Raw genomic sequence first — 27951 nt, forward strand, 5'->3', positions numbered from 1 at the left:
ACAGCAGTAAGAGTTTCTTTTGTTTGGTTGAGTTTTTTTTAACTAAAAACCCTCTATCATCCTAAACCAGGGCTGCAACAGTAATAAACGGCATCAAGCAAACAGTGTGATGGAAACAAATAAAATTGCACATGCAAGCAACTCAGCAATTTGTTCCCAAATTTCTGGGTCTTTGAGTCTAAATCATTGTTTGACAACACAAGAAAGGCAAACAAAAAAAAAAAGAGTGCGTATGGTCGTGCCTTCACAGTCAATTCAGCCCTAGATTGCTTCTTTACATCTTTTAACAACAAGCTAATCAATTAGGAATAATTGCGCTTCTTTAGTTTTATGCTGGAGGCTTAGAGGAATGTATGATAATGTGTTCTGACTGCATGCTCCAAATTAACACATTTTTTTGTGTGAAAATGCACGACTCAATTTGCAGCTGCATTTAAAGCCGTAACGCTCGGACCCCCTTTGGGTTTGTTGAATTACAAAAAAGAAGAGAGAATTAACCTAATAAAACGAAAGCATTTTGACAAAGATCGGAAACACACTTGGCTCACTTACTGTTTGTTATGCTTTTATTGTTGAATATTGATTTGATGATTATGTTTATTAACTAAAATGCTGCGCAAGTCAAATCAAAAGTAATGCAAACACTTTTTCTCTCACTCTAATTCATCTAAATTGATGCACAAAGACTCTAAAACCACATTCAGATCATGTTTTCTTAATGGGATTTCATCCTAAAAGCCAAAATCCAATCAGGATTTATACAGAAGGGCATCTTCCACATCTTTTTAAAGTCCTCATAGTTTTCTGTTGAGACAAATGTTATTTTTCCACAGTGAGAAAGATGTATTTTTCCACCATAGAGCAATTTTCCATTATATAACTATTCATCTTTTTCTTAACATAATTTCATGATAAGATATAAAGTCATAGAAAAGAAACATATTCAAAGGACTCAATGAATTCCTGTGAAAAACTAAGTACACCCAATGATTCAGTCGCTGAAACACCTTTAGCAGCAATAACTTCATATAATAAATGTTTTCTGTATGAATTCATCAGTCTCGCATACCTACATGTTATAGACTTGCAGCTCTGCTCAGGATCATTGTCCTGTGCCATGATCTAATTCGGGCCAAGCTTTAACTGTCAGACAGATGGCCCGTATACATTATTTTGGTATACAGAGGAGTTCCTGGTTGACTCAATGACTGCACAGGTTTCAGGTCCTGTGGCTGCAAAGCAAGTCCAAAACATTACCCCTCCACCACCGTGCTCAACAGCTGGTAGGAGGTATTTGTGCTGATAACCTGTGTTTGCTTTTCACCAAATGTGGTGTTGTGCATTATGACCAAACATCTTTGACCTAAAGAACATTGTTGCAGAGGTCTTGTGGTTTGGTCGTGCTGCCATGCTCTTTTTCACTTTTATGACCCTTTTTCCCCCCCAGTCTTTCTTTAATTATACTGACTGCAGAATCTGATATGTAGCTCTTGAATTAAAAAAAAAGAAGTTTTTCTCTCTTCTCATTACACAATCTGACCTTGGGCTGAATTTACTGGGACGTCCATTCCAGGAACACTCTGTGTTAACACACCTGCATGTTCCAGACCAGCAAACTGTCAGAGGTTCTGCTTTTATTGAGGCGCTCACACTTGCTGACGGTCCTTTAATTAAGTGCATTTGATTAGCAGCACCTGGCTGCTAATTACCCTATAACAGCATTAAGGGTGTACTTAGTTTTTCCACAGGACTGAATAGAGTCCTCATTTTGCATTATTATGAGTCAGTGGATTATGTTTAACGATCACTATTGCCATCATCGTCTATCTTTCACCACTTAATTTACGAGTATTTATCTATTTAACGCCTTTTATTTTTGATATCGCTTTATTTGAACTGCAACGGCACCTCTAATGAACATAAAGGAGCTGTTACCATGCTTGGCACATTTCACTTTTTGCTTGAATGGTCAAACAGGAAATTCAAAGGCTTTAAAAACCCCACCGCACATCCCAAGTTGCCCATTCTGTGGAATTGATTTGTAAAGTTTATCTAAATAACTTCCTATTACAATATTACACAGATATCAAAAAACAAGAAAGATCTAAATATAGAAGTTAAACAGGTAGTGCCTCTTATTTGTGGCATGCACTGTGTTTTCTGAGCAGATGTGTCAGATAATAAACAAGAACTGCTGCTCTGCCCCTACAGTACATCACAGTATCATCTTTCTCTGGCAGCCTTAACTAAAAAAAAAAACACACCCCGTGTCAGGCATTGTGTCACATTATCCATTTATTATTCTCAATGTTGTTTTCATCAATCGTTCCCTCGTGATTTCCATCTTCTGTTCGCGTGGAGCTGAGAATTACGCCAGGCTGTAATGTATTCAAAACTTTTGTAGTGCCAGTAGCCGTGGAACCCTCTGTGATAGAAAATATGCTGTTTCTCTGCATTTTAATAAAGGCCAGTCTGCTTATCAAGCCAAGTCATTATTTACAGTTTGCTGTTAATTCAATTTCTCTTCTCATACTGGATCCACTACAGAGGAGGAGGAAGATGGCAGCCTCGACATCAGAGACTGCCAGCTTTGGCAGAATGGCTGCCAGTAACATTTTAAGTTGTGGTAATTAATGTGCAGATACACCACTCTCTCTTTATGTAGTGATTTATGAAAGTGTAATTCTTTCGCTGCTGAAAAACAGAGCTGACGTATGCAATTTGTCACCGTATGTCAAATATGTGAAACACAGTGTAATAATAAAAAACTACACTGTAAACTCTGAATGTAACAGTATGAAGAGCTGACGGGAGACTTGCGCCCACACATCTTCCGTGCAGCATGCAAAGGTTAATGTGGAAATGTGGGACAAGAGAAGCGGCGTGCAAGCTTAAAAGGATTCATCCGAGCCGTTTTCTGCGTTTGTATATTTGGAAGCTCAATCGAGCCCGGACCCCGGCACTAGTCTCTGTGCACAGTTTTGACATCTGCTGAAAGAAGTCGTCACCTACCATAGACAAGGATCGCGGCAGAGGTGCTTTTGCGGCGAGCGACGATGTTTTTGGCCACGCACGTGTAGTTGCCGGTGTCGGCCAGCCGGGCTTTTTTGATGACGAGATTATGGTCGGGCGTGATGACAAAATTGGGGTCACTCGCTGGGTCGATCACATCCTCGTTTCTCTGCCACTCCACCTGAAAACAGATTTCAGCGGTCAAAATTCACTGCAACTTGACAGACAGCAGCTCGCCACCACCCCATACAGCTCTACAGTGGCCAGACATGATGTGGATGAGAGACTTCTACGTCGACGTGTGTGTGTGTGTAGGGGGGAAGCAGCGAGGTACTTCTTTTCTGATGCAATCACACAGACAAAGGAAGACCAGACGCGGCCTGGTGTGGTATTGAGATACAATTTATTTAACGCCCTGCTGATTTGAATATTTATTCGCTTCTTGTGGGGGAAGATTGCAGCTTTTATTTTGTAGCTGCTGGACGTCTCTGTAGCTGCCGGAGGTCCGCGAACACGACTGATCGTGCTTTGTGTAAGTTTCCGTGCCCTCTTGCAAGAAGCCAAAACTGATGTTATTTCTTTTTTTGGTGTTCTCTCAGATTGGCTTGCTTGTTTTCTTGCTCTCACTTGACCTTGTTCTGTCTCGAGAGGAGCAACAGTGCGGCAGCATTGTTGTTGGTATTACTGCCAGTTGTGATACCGCATATAATTGGGCCTTCTTCCTCTGGTGCACCATCCCCGTTTTCCCCCCGTCGTGACTTCTACTCTGATGTTCTTTTCTGTTCAACTGCGGCTGGCACCTTCCTTCCTATTTCTCTGCAAACTGTCCCTACGCTGTCGATCTGCGATTGGCTAGTCTGCTGTTTCTGGTCTCTGGGCTGTCTCAGCGGCTGGCCTGAGCTCCTCTTGTGCTGTTATTAGAGCAGTTAGTGCCTATCTGGGACCGGGAGGATGCAGCGAATGAGGTGAAACAGCTGGCCCCGGTCTGGTCCTCTAAACACAGGCACGGCACGGTGAAACACAGAGAGAGAGAGCGAGTGTGACTTGAGCAGAACAAGCGATACAGTGCATGGAGAGGCGGGAGAGATACACCGAATGAGATAAGGAAAGAGTGAGGCAAATAGATCCATTAATTATGCATAGGCCTTTAGAGATGCCAAATGGGGAGTGAAGCCTCCAAGCCAATGCTGAGTGATGTGACGAAACGACGTGATATACAGCTTCCCAGAGATGTAAGAGAGATAATAAATCAATAAGGGCAAATAATTAGAGGTGTAATTTATCCGAACAGGGTTGTCTGTTCCCCTGGTGGAATGGGGGGATATGCCAGGGAGCTGATCTTGAGCTACTCTGCGGTCTTTGTCCCCTCGGTGAGGAAAGGGTAAATGGATGGCAGATTTGGGCCTATAAATATCTCCCGTATCCGTGTCTCACCTCGGCTTGTGGCACTCCCTCGGGGGGATGGCAGCGCAGCAACACCTCCTGGTCCAATGCCACCTCTTTACCCTGCGGCTCCTCCTCAAAGTTCTTTCTCAGGTCTTACAGGAAAAAAAAGGCAGAACCAATTAGGATGTGAAAGCTTGCAAAGATTTGAAAGAAACACTTCTCTCTGCAAATAACTTGGCCTGGTGATGTGTCTAAATTTGCAGCTCTTGAAATGTCCGCCAGTGGCCTCGCCGAGCATGTTGCACTCTAGTTGGCCCCTAAGCCACACTGGGATCGGTGGCACCAACCATGTTGCTTATTACAGGCTGCCTGGCTGGTTCAGAGATGCTTGTCTGCTGCCAGAGGGGCCAGGCATCAAGCAAAAGCAATTGCATTACCCCTCACTCCCACCCACTCTCCTCTCCCCGGCATCCGCCAGCCTCCAGCTTCCATCTGTATGACGGCTTGGAGCAGCCACACGAAAACAAAGCCCTGAGGCGCCTGGACAAGAGCTCCTGCAAGCCTGGCTGACTGCATGGGGCTTCACATTACGTCTCATTGAATACTTACTGTTGCACAAAGTCCTAGTATATATTTGTCTGTAAGCCCCAGCTGTGAATTACACAGGTAAAAACTGGGAACAGTCATTTCTTGTGGGGGAAATAAATGTAGATCCATTTGTATCAGATGAGCCAGACAGGCCGCCGATAGCTGGCGGGACTGGCACAAATTTGATGTGCTCACCCCGGGTTTCAACTCGGAGCGAAGCAATGTGTTATTGTGTTGTAAGAGGCTGAGGGCGCGGCTGTGAGAATTCCTTTAAACAGATGTTGAGCCTGTCCCGACCAATCACACTGAGAGAAAACATTAAGACAGGCAGGGGGAGACTGACGACATTCGATTTAATTAAAGCTGATAAATTTGGACTGGAGGAGACTTGAGATGTAACAGTGTTGGAAGGCTCGAACGTACGCGAGCGAACAGGCGCGTGCGTGGGAACCTCGCCGATGCGATCGCCTGGTTATGCATCGTTATTCAAGCATGTGCGTGTCCTTATCTTACATCTAACTGACTTTGCGGAGCTCTCACACACGGATGGATAATGAATGTGTGTTTTCAAAACGTCTGGTGGTTTGGAGACGGTGCCGTGTTTGGCTCTGTCTGGAATAATACATATTTATGTGGGAATTAATAGGCGGAATGTTTTAAAATACTCAAATGTAAAATGGCTTCTTCTAATAAAGCTTTTGAGGCTGCGGCGAGGGATGTGTCTGCGTTCCCCAGACAGATTTATGATTGCTGCACAGCAATAAATTTCAAATCTGTTTTTATTTCAGTTACTTTCACAGGGATCATTTCTGATATACTGTATCCAGCAGAAAATATGCTCATGAATACTCAAATTTAGAGTTCCACTATTTTCTTTTTTAAGACCTTCCTCGAGCAGATACATTATTCTGGGGTTCTTCCTGCCAGGGTTGGATGTTTTCTTCTCACAAGTATCATCACAGGAAGATGATTTAACTAAATTGTAATCACAGTAGTGCACTGTGGTGCAACAGATCATAATGTTCTCTGGGCTAATTGTTAAATGAAAGTTAGTCTCCCCCTCCCAACCACCCAAGGTGAAAACACAATATTCTCTTATTACATGCCGACATGCAATACACAAGCACCTTTTTAGGCAGCAGGCTTTGGATTTGTAATGATGCAGTGCTCATTTGAAAGTGCACTCACAAGCAATCCTGATGTATGCTTTCTGGCTCTTCTGGGTTCCGGTGGTGCTCCAGGCGACACACTGACACCAGTACTCATCAAGTCCGAAGATCTTCTCCACCTGCTGCCTGGTTATTTCGATTGTCACCTGCATGACTGGCAGCGCTGGAGAGCAAAAACCCAGAAGAAGAGTCAAAATGTTAGACACGGGACAAGCACGGCTTTGACAGCAGCAACGAGTTAAGAGGCCAGAAATACTTCTCAATGGAAAAAAATAAAAAGAACAAAAATAAAAACAAATGAGCTGAACTGATACCTTAAGTGCATTTTGTACCTTGAACTAAACCAGCAAAGTAATTTGGAAAAAGGAGAGGAAGAATAAACAAGCAGAGAACTATAATCATATATAAACAGAGTGCTTGTTAACTGCGGAAAATGAGAAGAGAGCCTCACAGCTATCCTTGGTGTAATTTGGAGGGCGTGAATACAGCAACAGTTAGGAAGGAACAAGGAAGTGCTAAACAAGCACTCGACAAACAAAAATACTCAACATAACCCACGTCTCTATTATTAAATCCAGGCGGAGGGACGAGTTCAGCATTTCCCCACAACCGTGTTGATATAAGTGACGCCGCTGGAACACGGGGCAAAAGTGGCTTTATTGCTTTTCTAGAGGAATGTAAACAGAAGCCTTCTTTAAACAAAGAAAAATTGGGACAAAATCCAACCCGCTAAACCGTCCAAACAACACAGTGTTGTTAGAGTCGTATCTTTTCTTCTTTTTTCCTTATATTTGAGAAGCAATCTTTCATTTCATTTTCTTTTGACCTTCTACTTGGGACTTGTAATCCACGGGTATTTCTTATATATTGAGCTGCGACCTTGATCCCTACCATGTGCCTTACTTTGTCTTCGCCCTGATAAAGAGACTGCCGTGTTTTCCTTGAGCTTCCAGCTTTCTCCCTCCCACCCCATCTTATCTGTTCTCTTTGTTGTCTTTTGGAGAGAGGCGTTCATACGAACACATTTTTAGAGTCGCAGAGGACACATCCTGGAGACTAACAGGAGCCGCATACAAAGTGCACTATATTCAGATTTCAATGGAAAGCCACTTTCTAACTTCCATTCACACAAAAGCACTCTGACACACTCTTGATTTGTCGGTGACAATCATTTCCAGCTCCAGACTGAACCCGACTGAAGTGAGGAGTGCTCCATTACGCCATCACGACTTCACAGCAAAGAGTATCCGAGCAAACCAGCAAAGCATAAATTGGGAATTTTTTTTGCTAAATAATTTGAGGCGTACTGCACATGACTCTGCACGAGCCCAGGCTGGCCCAATGATGACACGAGCTGTCGGCGAGAGGAGGAGGAGGGGCTCAGCCGGAGGCCACACACAGTGATAAGTAGCTGTGAGGGTCACTGGCAGACCGCCATGTATTAGTGTCTAAATGCGGCAGATTTTTTGCTATATGTGATCACAGTAAATGTGAGTCCATGTGCAGTGAATCCAGCCCCGAAGCACCACTCCGAGCATCAACAACACCTCGTGCTGTGTGCAACATTTCACCAACATGCTCGCTCGCAGTTAATTTAAAAAGTAGAGAAAGTGATCCTCTTATGTTTACACTGCCTTTTTACAAAGCCTGCCAGAGACTGTCAAAAAAAGTTAGACTCAATTCCAACACGAGACTGGATTGAGAAATCCTCATTTCTTCTTTTTCATTGTCTTTCTGAAGGTCCACTACCTCTATTAAGTATGTGTGTTTGCAAGAGTGTTCGGCACAGGCTGAGAGAGCACCTAAAAGCTAAAGAAATGGCTAAAGTAACGAAATGGGCACTGCAGAGCATGAACAAATGGAGCATAAGAAACCCTCCTTCCTTCTGCAAATAAGCAGCATGGGGAAATTTGGCTTTTCCTCTTAAACACGTACACGTGTGCGCAACAGCAGTAGCTTTAACTTTACATGCATCACTTAAAGATTGCGCTTATTTCAGCAGCTACATCTTGTAGTTTCCAAAGAAAAAAAAATTAAGCACAGTGCTAAATGAAATGTCAAACTCAGGAGAGCAGCGCTTCTTATTGGATGTATATTTACTTTTGCAGTAATGCGCAAATTCTGTCTTGTATGCCAGAAAGAGCTTTGAGAAGGAGAAGTCGCACGTGTTTTTTGCTGGTGTACACAGCAAGTGTGTACTTGTTCTTTTGTGCATGTAAGTAATAAAATCTATGAAACGCACATTATATATGGGTGAGTACCTGCTGCAGAGCAAAAACTGGGGAAAAAGAAAAAAATCAATGTAAAGCATGCCCTAAAACCTGAACATTAAACGAAAGCTTATTTTGAGGAATTCGTACAGAAACATCTGATCACCCTGACTTACACTGAGCTCACAGCAAGCAGTTTATGCGTGCAAGCTAGAAAAATATATTTAAATACATGAATTTGAAATTTGGTATAAAGTGATATTCAGTGCTCGGTATGGCTCAAATTACAGTAGGAATTCGTTTGATTAATGCAAACCTTCCTCCTTCTTTGAGCTAGGGGGTGAAAGGAATAAAGATCAGTATGGAGATGCAAAGCATGAACAATAGCAACCTGAGGTGAGAAATCCTAAGAAGAGCAATTTGAAGCTCTGCTTGCCAGGGTAATTGCATTCTGTTTCCTTATCTTTTCCTGTCTCCATAATTACCTGCTTTCTGTGTCTGACACCTTCCAGTAACACTGCTGTGAGTCACTCTGTCCAATTTCACTCCAATTAATAAGTAGGACAAAATAATCTCATCACTTTGAGGACAAAACGCGTCTGTAATTTTACAGCAGTTTATAACGATCGGACAGGCTGCTATTTACTGTTGTTTTCCCCGAAGCCTGCTCCATCAAGACAGCTATGAGTAAAACAAAACTTTATGAAAATGACTCAGAGACGACTGACGGAGAAACTACGTTATTGATTCCTAGAAAGCTGTCCTTCTGAAAGTGGAGCACCGCCACATTTATGACTCAATTATATTAATATTGATTTATAATAGTATGCTCGCCGCCTTCAAGGTGTTAGGAACGGAAAAGAGGAAATTTACACTTCCTTGCCTGAAAGTGTGCACTTAACATTCCTGTTAAATGATAATTAAAACATGGCACGATTCCTTCAGCCTTTGGTTTGATCTGGAGCCCATTTTCTAAATGAGCTCATATTCCAAACCTCAGTGAAATAACTGAGAAAAATTTAAAGGGTGATTATGTGATTGACACAGTGTGAATCCCGGGCTGGATCCTTTGTACATTTTTATTCTAGAGCAGTGGGATAACTTACTAGGCCATATTTGAATACAATTTCTGGAAAGTACACTTCACTATTGTAACACTGCATGGGAATAAATTGGACTGGGAAAAATAGAAAAATAAAACATGAACACAAATGCCACCAGCAGTGGAGTCTCTCTGTGGTAATTAATATCACTTTTCACACCAACTACCCGCCTGACAAGCTTTAAAGCTGCAGAAACAAAGAAAAAGCACATGCACTCACTGGGCACATCATTAGGTGTACCTGTTCAAAAGCTTGTTATCAGCCAATCACATGGCAGCAACTCAATGCATTTAGGAATCTACTGGGATTTTACCTGCAAAGATTTACAGAAATGATATCTTATTGGTCGGAGGAGAACGGCCACACAAGGTTATAAGAAGCTAACAGTAGCTAAGACAACCACTTGTTACAACCAAAGCATGCAGAAGAGCATATGAATGCACACCATGTTGAACCTTAAAGCAGATGGGCTACAGCAGCTGAAGACCACACTGGGGTCGACCCCTTTCAGCTAAGAACAGGAAACTGAGTCCGTAGTTCACAAGGGATCACCAAAACCGGAAAAACGCTGTGTGGTCTGATGAGTTGGTAGGGACAGAGTTTCTCATAACATGAAAACATGGATCCCTCCTGCCTTGTATCAAGTTTCAGGTTTGCACTTGTGGAGTAATTGTTCTGGGGACCATTTCTTGGCACACTTTGGGCCCCTTCGCTCCAACTGAGCATTGTTAAACACCACAGCCTACCCGAGTTCTGCTGCTGATCATGTCCATGCCTTTATGACCTTCCAGCAGGGTAGTGCACGAAGCTGTCACAATGCTCAAATCATCTCAAACTGGTTTCTTGAACATGACAATGACATCACTGTACTGCAACGGCCTCCACACCTCCACGTCAATAGAGCACCTTTGGGATGTGGTAGAACGGGAGATTCACAGTTGACAAATCCAGCACCTTGTTGAATCTATGCCACGAGGATTTAAGGCAGTGCTAAAGGCAAAAGGGGGTCCGACCCAGTAGTAGAAAGGTGCACTTACATATACAGGGTGTATCATAAAGACTCATCCGATTTCAACACGTTTTATTTCCATGGATGTTCTTTCGGATGTTGTTTCTGTTCCTTCTGTCAGAAAGGGGGGATTCGTGAGTTCCACGTGGTTGCCAGTAGGTAGCTTAACAACAGCAGTGACTCCAGACATGCTTGCAAAAGTATGGGACAAGGTTGACTATCGTATGCCATGTGTCTGGCATCTGTCAATAAGCACTTGTAAACATTAAAGTTTTATATACAAAACTTTCAATTTTTTTAAATTTATCGCAATTTATCTATATCCATTACTTAAAATTTTTTTTGACATATATCTCTCTATATCTATATATATTTATCTATATCTCTATCGATTCATGAATAGATAGATATAAAACAAGTACAGACAGGTCTCCATCATAAACTTTTGGCTTCACATAAAATTAGAATTCTGCTAATCTTCTGCTTGATGCATTCACAAATCGTTTCACTACTTGTACTACTTTAAAAGACTCACAAGATATTTTCTGCATGATGAGCCGCATTTTTTAAGGTCTGCAAATGGAGCCTGGTCTACCAGAAGCCTAAATGACAATATCCTGCATGGATTTTTGTCAAATGATGCTGAAAACAGGCTGACTTGTGCCACCTGAATAAATTCTTAAGTTAATTTTAGCAAACTTGAATTATTAAACACTAAACCGACCCAATCAGAGCATCTTTGATAGAGAAGTGTTGTTCCTTGGTGATTATTTAAATTCAAATTTAAACACATAACAACTGTAAATAATCATATGTACATATGTAGATTTACCTGAAATCCATGCATCGAAGAGTATTGTGCCCTTTTTAGCAGAGCCGCACACACAGGGTGCTTACAAACTCAATTTAAAATAATTTAATAGGGCAATGTAATGCTGCCAGTGATGCAAAACCCAGAGGGGAAAAAAAGTCAGCAAATCATACTGCTGCTGCTTCGGAGTCGTTGAAGGTGCACAGTATTAACTCAAGTCTCAAACAGACAGTTAGCGGTGTTTGAAGAGATTTTAGTGCCCAAATCAAACTTAAACATAAAAATATGAGGAGACAAATTGGATTTTGAAAATTATCCAATTTCCTAAAGAAAATTGCATCCTTATTTTCCTGTGATTTCGTTTACCTGAACACAAACAATTATGGTAATCAACAATCTTTGTGTAAAGCAGAGAGTGGGAGAGAGAGAGGATGCTTTTATCCAAAAAGGAGGATTGGGAAAAGTATCAAGGCCATGGGCTCGGGCTCGGAGACAAATAAACCTAACAAAAACCCCCAACCCCAAACAAAAAAACACATGGCTCTGCCTTGAGAAAGCCTGAATTTAAAAAAAAAAAATGAAATGGAAGAAATAAAAAAGACCGAAGCAAATGCAGAGTGGTTCAGTTCATGAATAAACTGACCTTACTATTGTATGATGGAGTCTTCAGGCAACAGAGTACAATACAAGCTATTACTAGATCCACTGCCGCACACACACAGACACGCACACAGGCACAAAGGACACATCCAGAATTACTGTATTGTGTTTTTATTTTAATCTGCAACGAAGACAAGATTATTTACACATGCACTCCATTCAAATGTGCAAGGAGTGTAACGATGAACAAAAGGGACGGGGTCACACTGTGAGAGCACAGACATCTTTCTCTGCGTGTGTGTGTGTGGGTAGGATGAATCTCCCCCTGAGCCAACAGGGGCTCAACACACACAGGGTAAACATCATTGGACTCAATCCCGGGTGAGTCGATATTGGGCTTGTCTGAGTGCAGGACTTTATTTTTCTCTCCCTCACTCTTGTTTTCGCAGTCTCTGACCTCAATTCCATAGGGGTCATTTGCTTATCAAAGGCAAGGACTGGAACTTGCAGGTCCTGAGTGTGCGCTCATTGTGACCAAGGAAATTCAATTAGGCAGCATCCCTACAGTGTGTGTGGGTGGGATTCATCAGTGGATATAGGAGGATTAGGGTTGGGTGACTCTACATCAGGGGAATGCACCATTTCAAGGGAGAGAGTTCACAATGGTTGATGGGAGGCACCACAGATGAACGCTTTTAAGAATGCACTGTCTGCACATCCCGGCAACCAGTCAAAGCCATACTCTAAGGGTTTCATTTCCTCCCGTGGTTCTTCTTTGTACCAAATGGCATCAGTGTCATCAACGGCACCACAAGTGTCCAAAGCTTCCTTTTACGAAACCAACAATGTGCTCTTCCGAAGGCCAATTTACCTCTCCTACATGAAAGAAGTCCAGACATCAAGCTGGGCTGGCAAAAAAGACAACTTTGGAGCTCACTAAACAGCCTGTCAAAATCAATCCAAAAGCACGGTCACCTACCAACCTATACAGTATTTACAGCTGCAACCCCATGTCACTGAACCAAGGGCACAACTGCCTTATCAAGTCTTCAAACTTCCATTATCATGTAAAGCAGTGCAGTGATGAGTGGGCCACGTTAGCTGACGACGAGAGCTGAAAATGGCAGGTGGCGCCATAAGCGTGCCTCTCCTGACAAGGATAACGTGGCCTTCTGAATGAAGCATGATTCTATTAAAGAGCAAGAGAGACGGGAACAGCTGGGGGAGGGGATAAGGAAGCGAGCTTGGTTCACAAGGAATACACTAGGACCTTCCATTCAGGGATGTTGGTGAGGTTGCGACTCAAGTCAGTGGGACAGTGTTCTGGGTCAAGGATCTGCCTCCGGTTATGACCAGCTTTTCAAGAGCTTCTTTTGATTGAGCTGTCCATTTTTCACAATGAATGCATGCTGCAAGGCCCCTGCTGATGCTCTGAACGTCGTTACAGATTATTCATGGCTGACAAACAGGCAAGCAGGTAGTGCTCCAATCAATCCGGCCAGGTTGAGTCCAATGCCACTCCAAGGAGACTCAGGTGGAAATCTGACAGCAGAGTGGGAAGAGTACAGGATGCAGGATGAAAGAAAGATGCCTGGGAAAAAAAAATCTACTTGTGTTACTAAGTGGTCTCTCTTAGGTCCCTCTCTCTTTCTTAGCATATTTTCCTTTAACGTGATTTTTTAATCTAAGCAATGAATCATTTGACAATAAATAAAAACAGGAATAAATAAGTAATATAATTGTTATCTGAAGGTTACCTTCATTTATGAGGATAATATTCCCGGATAATTAGTTTAATGATTTTGCAAATCCATGGTTCAAGTCATAACATTTTTTTATTTTTTTTGTTTAAAAAAACAAAAGAGAAAAAAAGATTTTAGCAAATGATTGGATTACGAATAAAATAACCTCCATTACTTTGATGTACTTCCAGGTCACTCTTTATCTGAAGGACCTTTAAACACGATGGCTTTCATCAGACTGAAAAGCTTTAACCAAGGATTAACCACAGCTTCACATGGTTAATTAGCATAGGCAACATGAGTGTATGGCTAATTAGTTACAAAGCCATTTCATGTATTTCACAACCTTCATTTACTAAAAGTGCTTTAATAGAGAACAGACAGATAGCATGCTTGTAGCTGAGCTACTGATGATGCAATCTTTTCCTTCTGTGTCATGGCTGTCACGTTTTATTTTTTGTTTTTTTTACAGGAGATATTTTGACTTGTCACAGAAGGTAAAGGATAGGTGGAATTAATGCCAGCAGTTACTGTAAGAGTCCAGGTGAGCCATGAAAGAGAAACTTTGTATCTTGTTATTTTTAATCCGAACAAACCAATAAAAAAAAGGCAGTGATCACTGTTGGCGCATCTCAGTTTTTATTGCCACGATTCATTTTAAAGCTAATTTTTAAAAACCTTAAGATGTAACTAAAGCCCAGCCCATGCAGCATGGATGGATTATCTCAGTTGTTCTCCTGACTGAAGTTTGGTAGGGTGATCATATTTTGATTTAAAAAAAAAAAAAAGAAAAAAAAAAAAAGAGGACACTTGGCCCAGTCATGAAGAACTTTAATAATACTGTTTGCTTAAAGAAATTTTTAACATATTTAAACGATACCTTCTCTGTGCGGTTAACGAATGGTGAAATAAAAAATGTCATATAGGCTTTTACAAATCAACAAGTGCAAAAAAAATAACTCAAATAACCCTCTGGAATTAAATAATGGTACAGAAATAAGGCCTCATCTGTATAAGAAAAATTACCAGTACCGGGACGGTAACGAGGGAAATTTCTTTTGCAGTTCGTCTGAAAGGCTGCACTTGTGCTTTGGCATCTTTTAAACATCATCAGGCGCGCTGTATCCTGTCTGTGAGGCAGAACAACCACTCACAAAGCAGCAGGGGGATGACGTCACACATATGGGTCCTCTGTAGGCCCATAGAAAAACCCAGACATTTTAATCAATCTCGAAAATCCCCCCGGACAGAACGTGAAAAGTGGGCATATCCGGGGAAAAGAGGACGGTTGGTCACCCTAAAGTTTGGTCCGTTTACAGCAGCATCCCGCCATGTGATTAAATTTGTCCCCAACTATCAGGAACCTTCACATGAACTTTTGAATGTAAAAAAGTTAGCGTTCATCCTCCAGCTTCACTGTGCTAATGTGTTTATATTATGCTAACCATAGGTGTATAGCTAGCCACCATATAGCACATCATTATATACCAGCTAGCCCAACTTCAGTAACCCTACAAACATCACTGAAAATGATAGCAGAGCTGTACATTTTCATTTTATTAGAAATCTCTCAGTCAGAACATGTAATATTATGTTTAGGTGGAAACTAGCGAGCTAACTTCCTGCTAACTTCTAACTCAGTTAAGTTTCATAAATTCTTTTTTCGAGGATGCCTGGATGTTAAACTTAATTGTTACACCTGGTAGAGCATCTACACTGATCATTTTATTAAAGATCAAACAATTTAGACAGTTTGTAACTCGGTGATGCCGCAGTGTTCGTTTGACTTGATCTGAAGTGGAGCTTGGACCCGGAAACGGCTAATGACTTAAAGACTGGATAGCATGCACAAAAATAATAAGGGGAATGCAGCCATTCTTAATATACATGCTTTCTTTACTTATGTAGAGAGCTTAAGGGATGCCCGTCCCCCATTAAATTCAGGGACCATAATCATGTTGGAGTAGCCCGTTTATTACTGCCGTCTGCATAACATTTAAAGATTCATAAACGTCACTTAAACATGTTAAAAATAATAATAATAGAAAAAAAGTGTTTACAAATATAAACAATTTTTTCATGAAATGAATATGTGCAATTTCCTCCATCTCATTTTTCCCTTTTCAGACGATCCAATCAAACCTTTCAATAAAATGAAAATACCAGAATTAAATTGCCCTTCCGCACAGTGATACTGACTTCAATATTCAAATATAGTAGGTTGCTAAGAAAACAGTGTGATAATGGATTATTTCTTCAAGTTGCCATGTTCCCTCTTTTACCCCCATGTGCAAATCTCCTGACAGAGAGGGAGGCAGGCACTGCTCCCTTTACAGAGATCAACAACAGACTTTGAGTTTAAGTCATTAAATATGTGAAAGTCACTGTGCTTTGTAACATGTTTTACAGCATCACGGACCGCAAGCTCTAACTTGTGACTGATGGATTGAATGACAGCCAGGTTATGGCTGATCTTTTCACACAGAGCGTGGCTGCTTCTCTCCATCAGCCCTTCACAGCAGCTGTGCCATCGCCTGCAAAGCCAACAACCCTGTCCATAACATTTATTCAGAGAATTGTGCATAGCAACGCTTTTTAACTGTAGGATGTCACAGACAGCAGCTCCAGTGCATAACTGCAGTTCATCAAGTTAAAATAAGAAGCAGCACATCTCACCTTTGTGGGTAATTCTGATCTTGGTGATAAGGCGTTGATTATCACTTTTAAATGAATCCTTTTAATTTCTATTTTATTTAGTTAGTGGTAGTTTTCACGTTGAAACAGTTGCTTGGTTGCATAATGAAAAGTTGGATTGGCAAGCAATCTATGCAGTGTCATCAACTGTCATGGGATCGGGAGTGCTGAAAGTGAAAGTTAATTTCTGATATTACTGTCGTTTGTTTTGTACATTGTATCAAGACGCATTGAAACAGTCCATCCCCAAGGGGCATAGAAATAATTTAGCAGAGGAGGGTACAGAGGGGGGGAATCATTGCACCCCGATTGAGCTGCACTATTAAAATTTGCAAAGTCCCCTTAGTGTCCCATCACGCTTCCACTAGTAATGTAATAAAAGCTCAACAGCGGTAGCCTAAAAGCACTGACAGCGGGTCAGGTCCCTTACTATGACACCAGACTGCAGTTATTAGTATTGTGTATTCTGTCTGGTTTCAAAACTATTACACCACTTAAGATAATTCCTCCTCATGTGTCCTTTTCCATTGTTAACTTGCAATCAAACACAATAAAAATGATTACTTGGAATGCTAAGGCGAGACGGCTTAATTAGATTCAAACCAATTACTTTTTAAACAAAATTTCACATTTAAAAAAAAAAAAAAAAAAAAATCTGCAGAGCAGGCCACAACACAATGGGAAGAAGATGAGATTTTTGAGTGAAAATGATTTGAGCTCACTAGTAATGAATAATCATGTACACACTCTGGATTACCCAGGAGAGCGAGATCTTCACAATGCAAGAAAAAAAAAAAAAAACAACCCAACAACCTCCACTGCCATATTTGTCAGTGACACAACACTATGCTAAGTGCACACACATTCTCACAAGAATGCAGAGTGCGGAATAAATGACGCTCAAGTTGTTTTTAGTTGCACAGGTGTTCACGGGTTTAGAACGTGATAATGAATTGATTTACAAAAACTTCAGAACAGCTCTTCTCTGCACCCGAGCACAGACATCAAAAACCAGACATTAAAATCGAGTTTCCATTAATGTATTTCACATTTTTATCTGGTTGCTAGCTACCGTACAAAAGCCAGAACTGATTACATCAAATGGACATTAATTCAAAGCAATGGATTTTCCTATTTACACTGTCCCTCCATAATTAGTTTGCCTAACCTTTCTTAATCGTGTACACACACACACTGCACAGAGGCAGTGCTGTGATTTACCACCGTGCCCTTACCAAAGTGCCCTTTTTGTAATTACTCTCCATCCAATATCCTAACCCCGATGATTGGCAAGAGCAAAATGTTCCCGATGCCACAGTCTTCTGGCTGGGAGTGACTGGGACCTGCTCCTTTATCTCCCACATACACCTTGTCCTACTGCGAATGAGAACACGTCGGAGGTGAAGGCCCTGAGCACTTTGCTTCTGCTTCCATTACATTTTGCAGAGTGGGAGGATCTGATAGAAGCTTACCCACATGAAAGCCGTGATAATTTGCTCGGGCTAACATGTTTCTCTCCCCCTTGTCTGACATGGCCTTGGGCGCTGAAGTAAATAAGGAAAGCTGCTTCAGGTAAAGCCAGCCTAGCTCCCATCTGGTTGCTGAGTGCTCTGCGCCATACAAATTGCATTAAGGCTTCCTCCTCCCTCCTGACGATCTTTTGGTCCCTCTCGGGCCTTTGGCCGGCAGTGTTGTTTCAGTTGGAAGGCAGGAGTTTTTGGTAATCCAATGAAGGTGTGTAGGCGAATGTAAATACTGAGCACAACATCCAGCGTTCAGTAAACAGCCTGGGGGAACGCAGAGGCTAAAAAGTCTTTCTACCAAATTCCATTTCTTTCTACATTTTCTTTCCTTCGAAGAACTACTAAGATTATAATTTGTATTAATATCAACTTCTAGCTTTTGCGGATAATGACTCAGAATGTAGCTTCATTAAACATATATTATTTACAGTTCTATAAAAACTGCAAATAAAATCTCTATGTGGTAGTCACATTTTACTTACATTCATGTGATCATCTGACACAGACACAAAGTTACACACACAGTTTTTCTATAATTACTAGAGACAAAGATAACAGTCAGTCGTGTCTAGGGATGGGTATCGGTATCCGGTGCCATTCTTTTTTTTTTTTTTCTCTTTTTTATCCGGTGCCATTCTGACATAAACGGTAGTAACCAGACCGAAAAGCAGTGCGCATTTCAGTGCTTTATTTCGGTGCTTTTTTTTTCCTGAGATGTCATACACTTTGGATTCTAGACAATCATTTAACCTTTCCAAGGATAGTAGGCGGGCCCAGGTACGTACGTTCTTTTAGAGCAGAGCTACAGATTAAAAATGCCCAAGGCGAAGCGGTCAAAAGTCTGGCTGTACCTTCACAGCAAAAGATGCAAACTCAGCAGCCTGCAACAAGTGCTTTAAGCTGATACTGTGATACTGTCAAAGGACGTAACACCTCGAATCTTATGAAACACCTGGCGACGCATAGCGTTTTTTTTTAAAGCCGAGAAATGCGCCGTGTTTGATAGCTTGCTGCAAGACCTCACACCGAGCACATCTACTGCGGGTGTGGTGCCTGTTATCGGACCCGGAGTTAGCAACATCCCCCAAGAACCCGAAGAGTAGAGTCCTGGCCCCTAGCCCTGCCAGTGTAGCAGAAATGATGACAGATGATGATGGCAGCAGCAGCCGTTCTTCTCTGCGTGAGTAGCTTAATGTTGTTCGTGTGTAATTTATGTTGAGTATGCTAACCACATTATTAAATTAATGCACGTAAGGTGAACTAGCAAACACCGTCGTAGTTACATGCGGCTGTCTTCTTGTTTGATAGAGTGATACCATATGTGCCCTATAGCTGCAGAAAAGGCTAACATTGTTATCTTTTTACAGAAAAACAGCTAAACATGAGAGGTTTTAGGACAAAGTTTGAGTTTTCCATTGTTTAAGCACCGGTTCCAACCAAAGGAGGTATGCTGTATCAACAGAAAAGGCTAACTTGGTTATCATTTTGCAGAAAAAAAGAGACTGCTAAAAATAAAAACATAAGAGGTTTTTGGACAAAGTTTGTGTTCTCCATTCTTTAAGCACCGGTTCGAGCACCGTTTAAGCATCGGCACCGTTTCAAAAGTACCGGTTTGGCACCGGTATCTGATAAAACCTAAACGGTACCCATACCTAGTCGTGTCCTTCACAGTTTCCTGTGGGAGTCCGAAAGTTTTAGAAGAGAAAGAGGAGAGCTGTCTGTATAAAAAGCGTATACACGCACTCACCAACCACTTCATTAGGTACACCTTCCTAGTACTGCTTTCAGTACTGCTGTAAGTCTTCATGGCACTGAACAAGGTGCTGGAAACGTTCCTCAGAGATTTTGGTCAATATTGACATGACAGTATCGCACAGCTGCTGCAGATTCATTGATTGAACATCCATGATGCGACTCTACTGTTCCACCACACCCCCAAAGGTACTCTATTGGATTGAGATCTGGTGACTTTCAAGGCCATTTGAGTAAATGAACTCATTGTTTTGTTCAAGAAACCAGTTTGAGATTATTTGAGCTTTGTGACATGATGTGCTTTCCAGCTGGTGGCATTCATCAGAAATCAGTACTCACCAGGTCAGGCAACTTTTTCCAGTTTTCCAATCTGTTTTCTAATTTTGTTGAGCCTGTGTTAGAATTGAAGAGTTGATGAATTTGTGCTTAGGAATATATAATAATTTGTGTGCTGATAAATATCTTCTCCTTAATAGGTTTTATAGGTTTCTGTGTGCAACTTTGTGCAGACATGAGACAGGAAGCTGTCTAGTCGCTATAATTTTCCGTTGCACACAAGAAATCACAAGTTCCTGCTTTTATACGTTTAGCAGGACTGCTGCGTTTGCTTTTGTACATATTGGGGTGTTAAAAGGTCATGCTCTAAATGAAGTGACTAGAGATGTAGTTGAGAGGCCACCGCCATGTATGGTGTGTGTTAGAGTGATATTACCTGAAGTGCTTCAATACTGTGCCTTATATTAATCTCATATTAATCAAAACTGCCATATAATCATATAGTGTAGTATTAAGTGGACACAGCCCTGAATAATAAAGGCATTAGAATAAGTGTCGTTCAGTTGTAGACTCTCGCCCACATTTGCTTGCAGGACAGTAGATAAGAGGGAACCATCTTCTGTGGAATTTACTGAAATGCTGTTGTTTAGACTAGAATAGGGTGCCCGGTAATAAAACTGTCAGGTGCCCATCACCATTTTGAGATCTGTGGCAACGTGTCATGCAGGACGCATCTCCCTTCTAGAAGTAATGTGAAAGAGAAATAAAGTGTTAAATGGTCTACTGAGCAGTGTTTTGTCTTCCAACGGATGCCTCTGAGGAATCAAAAGAACTCGGTGAAGTGTTGATATTTAACATGTGTCAGGAAGTGTCTCTCTCTCACACACACACACACACACACACACACACACACACACTTACACACACTTTGCTTACACATGCTTACCTTAAAACTGTCACCTGGTTAACTGCATTATGTGTAACCTCTGGTGTCAATAAATGAGTGAGGCGGACGCAGAGGAGTCGGAGTTGCTTGGACTGATGAGTGGCAGCACTGCCCTCCAACGCTCCCCTTGCAAGTAAAACTATTGTGGTGTCTGTGTGGTTGCTTTCAGTAACAGTTTCTGTTTACCAGCAGGGTTGACATAAACTCAACAGCCTGTACAAATTGTAGCTTCAGTTTCCTGTTCTTAGCTGACAGGAGTGAGGCCTGATGTGGTCTTCTGCAGCTGTAGCCCATCTGCTTCAAGGTTTGAAGTCTTGTGTGCTCTTTTGCATCAGTTTCCATCAATTGCCTTCGATTGCCTGATTGCCTTCAATCAGCTTGAAGCATTCATCCATGCTCAATGGATATTTCCTCTTTTTTTAAACCCTAGAGATGGTTTTGTAGCTCAACAGCCATTCTATATAGCCTTCCTTCCTTATTCTGATCAATTTGCCCATGTCTACATTCCTAAATGCATGGATTTAATGGATGGATTTGCATTCTTGGACAAAAAAGACAAATTCAGGACTGAGAAATCTGACAGGAATTATAGGAAAAACTCCCAATAACAACAGTTGCAATTCCACTTAAAATTCACATTATATACTACAGATGTGGCATCAGACATTTAAACAGAACCATATTATTAATTTACACATGACTGTTTCTCTTTCTCTTTGTGCCAGTAATGGAGCCAAAAGCTGAATGATGACAGTTTTGGTGACATTAAAAAAAGGCTGTCAGGCAGGAAAATCCTCGGTGAATACCAAGTAATTTATTCAGTAATTAAAAGTGGTTAATTATTTGGAAAAAAAAGAAGGGAAAACAGCACTGAATGTGCAACATAATCCTTCAGAAACTGTAAATATTTTAGCAATGACATTTGATTAAAACCACAAACTCAATTCTGGTCCTGGCTAAATGTTCACATAGCGGCAATTAGCTAAGTCGAGACAAAAGCCAGAGTGCACTGTGCTCTTAAGAAATGATACGTTAACCATTTATTGTTATATCACATCTGGCATGAAAACCAGGAGTGAAGCACTGGGGAAAACACTGGAGAGTGAGTGTCAACATTGTGCCATGTCGGATATACATAACTGTCACAGAATCAATTTTGCCTCAAGACGTATGGTACAAATAATAGCCTCAACTCTTACTAACCTTTCTCCGTGTTACAAGAGCACCAGAGAACAGCAGCTGAAATAGGATGTGTGAGGGAGCCTCACAGCAATGAAAACAACAGGGGGTAAGGGTTCACCTCCTCTCAAGAGGCATGGGGAAGGAACTGAGAATGCAGAAAACAGAAGTCCACCAAAGGCCTTCTTCTTACGGTTCCTTCAGGGGTCGCCACAGCGGATCACCTGCCTCGATCTCAGTCACACCAACTCTCTGCATATCGTCCACTATATCCACGAATCCATGAGTTCTGGATTGGGGTCTTCAGTAGTCATAAAATATAATACAAAAAAATAAAAACAATCATATGCATCGAGATATACATCAGTCAATAGGGTTACAACGATGGGCCGTGTGACTTCAGGCCAATTTTTGTCTCTGGTTGGAGGCAAATAGAGACAAACAGACCAAAGGTGTAACCAGGGACTGGTACAGAGCTGTACAGACCTAAACACCAACCCTTCTGCTGCATTACAGTGTGTCCACCACCAGAAGCTTGCTTTGCCTCTCTTCCAGCCAGACTTCCACTGGTCTGCTCCACACCCAACCTATTTGAAATTTTATTTATTTAGGTTTTATGTACTTTTAAGAGTTCTTGGTGTTTTGGCCTTTTTTGTGGGGAAAAAATGGGAAGGTGGTAAAAAAATCTGAGCATATATTTCCTGTAGTGAGAGAAATGGAAGCTCCGACTTAAACCTGGAAAGTGTTCACAGCCTCAGTGTGTAATCTGTTTAATCCCCCCCCAACTACCACAGCGGTCACATGATGCTGAGCTTACAAGGCTCTCATTCCAAAACGAAGCGCGTTGTTGAGTCCACAATCAAGTATAATGCGACGCATGAGGGGATGAAGCGCTGCAGACCGAGCACGGATTGAGCCTTTAAATATTGATTTCTTTGTTCGAATCCGACTGCTTTAATTATTAATGCTGCAGATGCAAGAAAGAGAATTGTGGACTTTATAAATAACCTGACGCTGAAAAAGAAAAAAAAACTGGGGTGAAAATACAAAGTGGACCCCGTGAGCCTTGTTTTATACCAGAGGTAGCAGATGTTATGAAGGTGGTGTTGGGATAATATGCAGACATGAAGCACAGATGCACAAAACAACCGAAGCAAACCAAATGTTAAGGATGGGCAGTCTGCAAGACATTTTTTTCCTCGCCCCAATTTATGAACAAATAATTTAAATAATTCTTTAAATAATAAAGTAATTGGCTTTTGACTGCTCTTTAAATACACGTTGCTCCGAAATCTCTCGAAAGAAGCAGGAAGAGAAAAACCATCTTCAGAAGAAAAAACGCTAAAACAACACAAATGAATTATTCATTTGAATCACATAAAATCCTCAAGATTGCTTCCTGATGGCTCCCAGACTGGGACGTCTGCTCCTGTTGTTGTCAGCATGCCTCATTGAACACCTGCTTCAATGCAAAGGTTTCCTCAGGTTCCTCAGACGCTCTTTTTCAGCATTCCCCTTTTTGTCCCGTGTCGTGTGGTCAGCATGCTGACCGCAAACACAGAGTCTAGAAGTGTTACACGCGGGCAGGAAAACGCTGACTGCTGACTCCAGTTTTATTTCCCGAAACGCGAGGGAGAAAATGTTTGCCTGCTTGTTTTTCACTCTGTCACCCACCCGACCCAAAGTCCAACAGCCTCTATAAAAAGTACACAGGCGATGCACTGTAGGTTTACTTAATACTTTAGAGTAAATAAATTCTTAAAGCACAATACACACTAGACAGCTTTAGATGTCTTTGCTTGTAAAAGCACCATCCCACCTCCATTGAAATACCTATTTGTGACACTTTCTTTCTCTTCTCCCACTCATATTTTACGCAGCACTTCATGACAAAATTGAAGCTATTCTTCTTCCCCTCACTGCACAAAACAGTCCTTTCACTACAGCACCACTATCCCATACCCGGGACACCCTGCAGCTTTTAGTTTAAAAAGGAGGAAAGCTGCGACTTGATGTTTGTTTGAGGACTGTGTAAAATACCTATAGTGAAAGTCTCCTCGGGGCCAAGCACACAAAGCATTAACTTCCCAGCCACCGAGTTCCTCTGCCTATCAAAAATCTCTGAGGACTATTTAGCTGTCAAGCTCCCTCACTACACCTGCAGCTCCACTATTTTTAAATGAATCTGAGCAAAGCAGATGTTGATTGACACCGCAAACTCCCACTCTGTCTCCTTCTGTCAGCATAACACTAGCGCTTTTCATTTTCCAAAGGATGCAGAGGTAAGTTGAGAGATAAAATTACATTACAGTAGCAAAAATAAATATATAAATGTGAAAGTTTACTGCTGAACACCAAACCACCAGGTCACGGATGGAGTTTACCAGCTCCTCTCTGTCCAGTTCTGAGGTACATTATGGAATCTAAGCACATTTGCAACTTTGGCCTCTATTTGCTTGGCACAAGGGAAGTGCGAGTGGTCTGGGTAATGCATGTGCTGCAGCATACAAAGCACATTTTATCCAGATGTCTTGGTTAGGGCAGGGAAAGCTCAGAAGTAGTTAAGACGGATCTAAGCCAATATTTCCATGTAGCTCTCAGAACCTAGCTGCTTTCCACAAAGGTACCGAGAGCCTTTGAAAATGCATTTTAAATGCCTTTTCTTAAGCATTCAGAAAACTAAAATACTTAACACACACGCCCAGACCAAGAGAAAATATCCAGCAGTGCATTTCCATTTCAAAATGAGGAACTGGCCACAACAAGAGATTTCTTCTTTTTTTTAAAAAAACAAAATAAAAACTCCACGCACAAATGCGAGCTTGAAGGACTGTATTGATAACATGTCTATCTTTACCAGACGGCATAAATAAATAACTTTAACTGCTCTAAAAAGAACGTAGCCCTAAGACTGCTGAATGCATTCCAACTTCCACCAAGGGCACAGCTTTTGTGAGACTGACAAATGCAAAATTACTTTAGAGAAAGCATGGCGCTGAGCTGACGTGGGATATGTTTTGGTGGGAGGACAAAGGCTGTGCGTGTGGGAGATTGGAACAGTGGTGTTGTTGTTTGACAAATGGTAATTATCTTTTTTTTTCCCACTTTTGTTCCACTAATTGCAGTTAATTTTGAAATTTATTATTCCTACATGTCAAGACCAACTTCAAAAGAAACAGACCCAACCAAATTTGAAACTTAAGAACCCCCCCCCACCTACTACTAACACAAAGTTGGAGACGCCAAGGAGTGCGGTCTCTTGTATGATTTTATTGGTGGGATCAATCAGCACAGCTGGCTGGTTTTTAATTCAGCCTGCCACACTTTACTCCGACTGCTGCAAACACACTTGCAGTTGTCTCAAGGCCAGACAAACACGGGCTTCAATTAAATCCACTTTGACTCCCCTCTCTCTCTGTGCCGTGTTGCTGTGCTTTGAGAAAGGTCTGCTTCCCTGCACATAAACACGTCCACGCTCGCACTCGCTCAGGCTGACCTGCCTGAGAAGTCTAATAGAACGCACTGGCAGATGTGTCACGGGAACAATTCACCTTGCCATCTGTTTTTCAGTGCTTCATTGCCAAATCCTTTCCCCTCCGTCCTGCAATCAAGGGCAGGATGAAATACAAGTCCCATTATAGGGAAGCAGCTAATAATGCATTATCAATTAGTCCCCTTGGCTACTGATCGATGCTTAGCAGGTGGTACAAGGCCATTTCGTTCATTTAGGACTATATTGTCCTCTTCCCCACTGATTCTCTTATTTCCTTCTGTTCATTAGATCCTGACTCGCGGACCAATCAGGCTTTGCTTAAACTGCAACTGGACTGTTCTTCGATATTCTGTTAAAGATCACATTTAATCACTTTTGTGTGGCCCCATCACCACTGGGACACCTCTGTCCTGATTTCACCTGAATTTTGATAACGCTGAAATGACAGCGGGCTCGTTACCGCTTTCAAATAAATGCCATTTGTGTAAAAGGAGCTCGTCTCCTCTAAGGCATCCGTGATGTTGACCTATACAGATGTGAGGGAATAAAGAAAAGAAAATGTGTATTACACAGACATGGAGAGTGGGGGAGAGTGGGTGGGAGCTGGTGTTAGGGAGGCGATTGGCTGCTTTAATACCACAGATAAGTATTCAGGTATTAAAATAAAGGTTACAGATCATTTAGGCTTAGCCTAGCTTATCTCCCCCTTAGATCAGAAATTAAATATGTCATCACATCACAATCCAGGATGGAGTGAGTCAAAAAAACCAAACAAAAACCCCCCAACATATTTTATACAAATGAATCCTCTCAGGTTTGCAGACATCAGGGCTAGCCCTGTATTGTCATAACATTATTAGTTATTTTCCAAAACTGGTAGATGGCTTTAAAAGATTTACCGACTACGTCATATGCGGTATTTAGACTTCAAAGGATTGACAGAGGACAAGAGCGGATGCTGATAAACCCTCTTAGGGATGGGTTATGGTCCCTTTCTAAAGGCCTTTTAAATGATTTGCGGTGTTATAAAAAGAGAATATTAGTTTATTAATATCGTGCGTATGACTCAACGATAAACTATTTCAAAAAGTACAAAGAAAGTGTTTGCTGTTTTCTCCATCATGTTCTCTTTTCATTTTCAGGAGCCTTGTCGACATCCGGTTCAATCAACAAAGAAAATATAATCTCCCATCTTTATAAGGCAGTTGCAGAGGTTTATTGAAATAGGAATGTGAAATGCATGTATTTTCCACCTGAGAGGGTCTGCTGCTGGGTGACAATGCGGAGCGTGGATCAAAATCGTTTCCATCAATGCTGGCAGATGAAATGCAAACACAATCAAATCAGCCTGGTCCCATACAACAAGCCTCCGCTCAAATGCCAATCTCCCTTCTCCTCATCATGCGTCTGATGAGAAATCATAGAGTGGGAGAATCTCCTAATCTATGCAAACACACTGTCAGCATTGATTTGTTCGGAGGGGATATGTCTTTATTAGGACTCGCCAGACGTCTCCTCTCGCCGACCTGGGAAAGACACAGAGCTGTCCGAGGCTTCGGAAGCAGTCACAGCCATAACAATTGAGATAAGTTACTGAGGACAGGTAATGAGAACCGATAGACTTGAGGACGGATCGATACTGGACACTGAAACCAAGAGAGGAAGGACAAATTGTGACATCTCTTCTCTTTTCCATGTTCAAAGGAGTTTCTGAAAGCAGCTCCGTGTACGTGTGTGTGTGTGTGTGTGTGTGTTATGAAACACAAAGGTGCGTGAGCAAGTCTAACTGTAACTAAACAGCACACAGTCGGGCCGAGCGCCTCTTTTGTCTTTCCTGCTCTGAATCAGATTCAATAAACAGACCTGTCTGATGAGGGCAGAGGTCACGTCTCTCGTAGACAGTTATCCACATGTCATGTTTTCTACAGTCCGAGCCTGGATACTGAGCGGTCTGACTGAAACATGCCGGCACGTCAGACCTGGGTCAGTTATTAATTTAAACCCTTCCAGTTACTTTGACGTTTGTCTGAGCGCTGGGACTGAACATGTTTGGAGTTTGCTGAATATTACCTCTGCTGCGCTGGGTCAGAACAGCTCATGTCAGAAACAGCCACGTATCCCATATTCCTTCTGCTGCTCCGTTCGGCTGCGTGAAGGTGAAGGATTCATCGATCACTTCTTGGGCTCGCTTTGATCAGTTTTGTTTTCCCATTTGATATTCTTTAGTAACAACAGCATGACCAAAAGCGATTAGGACTGAGGGAATCCCTTGATGTTCACTCCGCGGTAATCACAGCAGACAACGGCAGGTTGCTTCAATGCTTTGAGTGCCTCGGTGAACAGACATGCTCAGAACAAGCAGTCTGCTTCAACTTAGCTTATGTCACACAACCTGGTGCTCACTGCTTTGCCCGTTTTCCACAAACGCAGGTCTGTAGTACTAGGATAGGTCTGCGGT

The 27951-nt window shown here is 41.8% G+C and overlaps 1 protein-coding gene across 3 annotated transcripts in view; it reads right to left on the bottom strand.

Moving 5' to 3' along the window:
• Nucleotides 1-27951, bottom strand: part of unc5a (unc-5 netrin receptor A) — a 154262-nt gene that overhangs the window by 39599 nt on the left and 86712 nt on the right. For all 3 annotated transcript variants that reach the window (XM_039616623.1, XM_039616619.1, XM_031745260.2), the window contains exons 3-5: nucleotides 6175-6318; nucleotides 4447-4550; nucleotides 3013-3193 (exon numbers count right to left, since the gene is read on the bottom strand). In XM_039616623.1, the coding sequence (XP_039472557.1) occupies nucleotides 3013-3193; nucleotides 4447-4550; nucleotides 6175-6318 (429 nt within the window). The remainder of the gene's footprint in view (nucleotides 1-3012; nucleotides 3194-4446; nucleotides 4551-6174; nucleotides 6319-27951) is intronic.

This window comes from Oreochromis aureus, linkage group 2, assembly GCF_013358895.1.
Source record: "Oreochromis aureus strain Israel breed Guangdong linkage group 2, ZZ_aureus, whole genome shotgun sequence".
Classification (NCBI taxonomy): domain Eukaryota; kingdom Metazoa; phylum Chordata; class Actinopteri; order Cichliformes; family Cichlidae; genus Oreochromis; species Oreochromis aureus.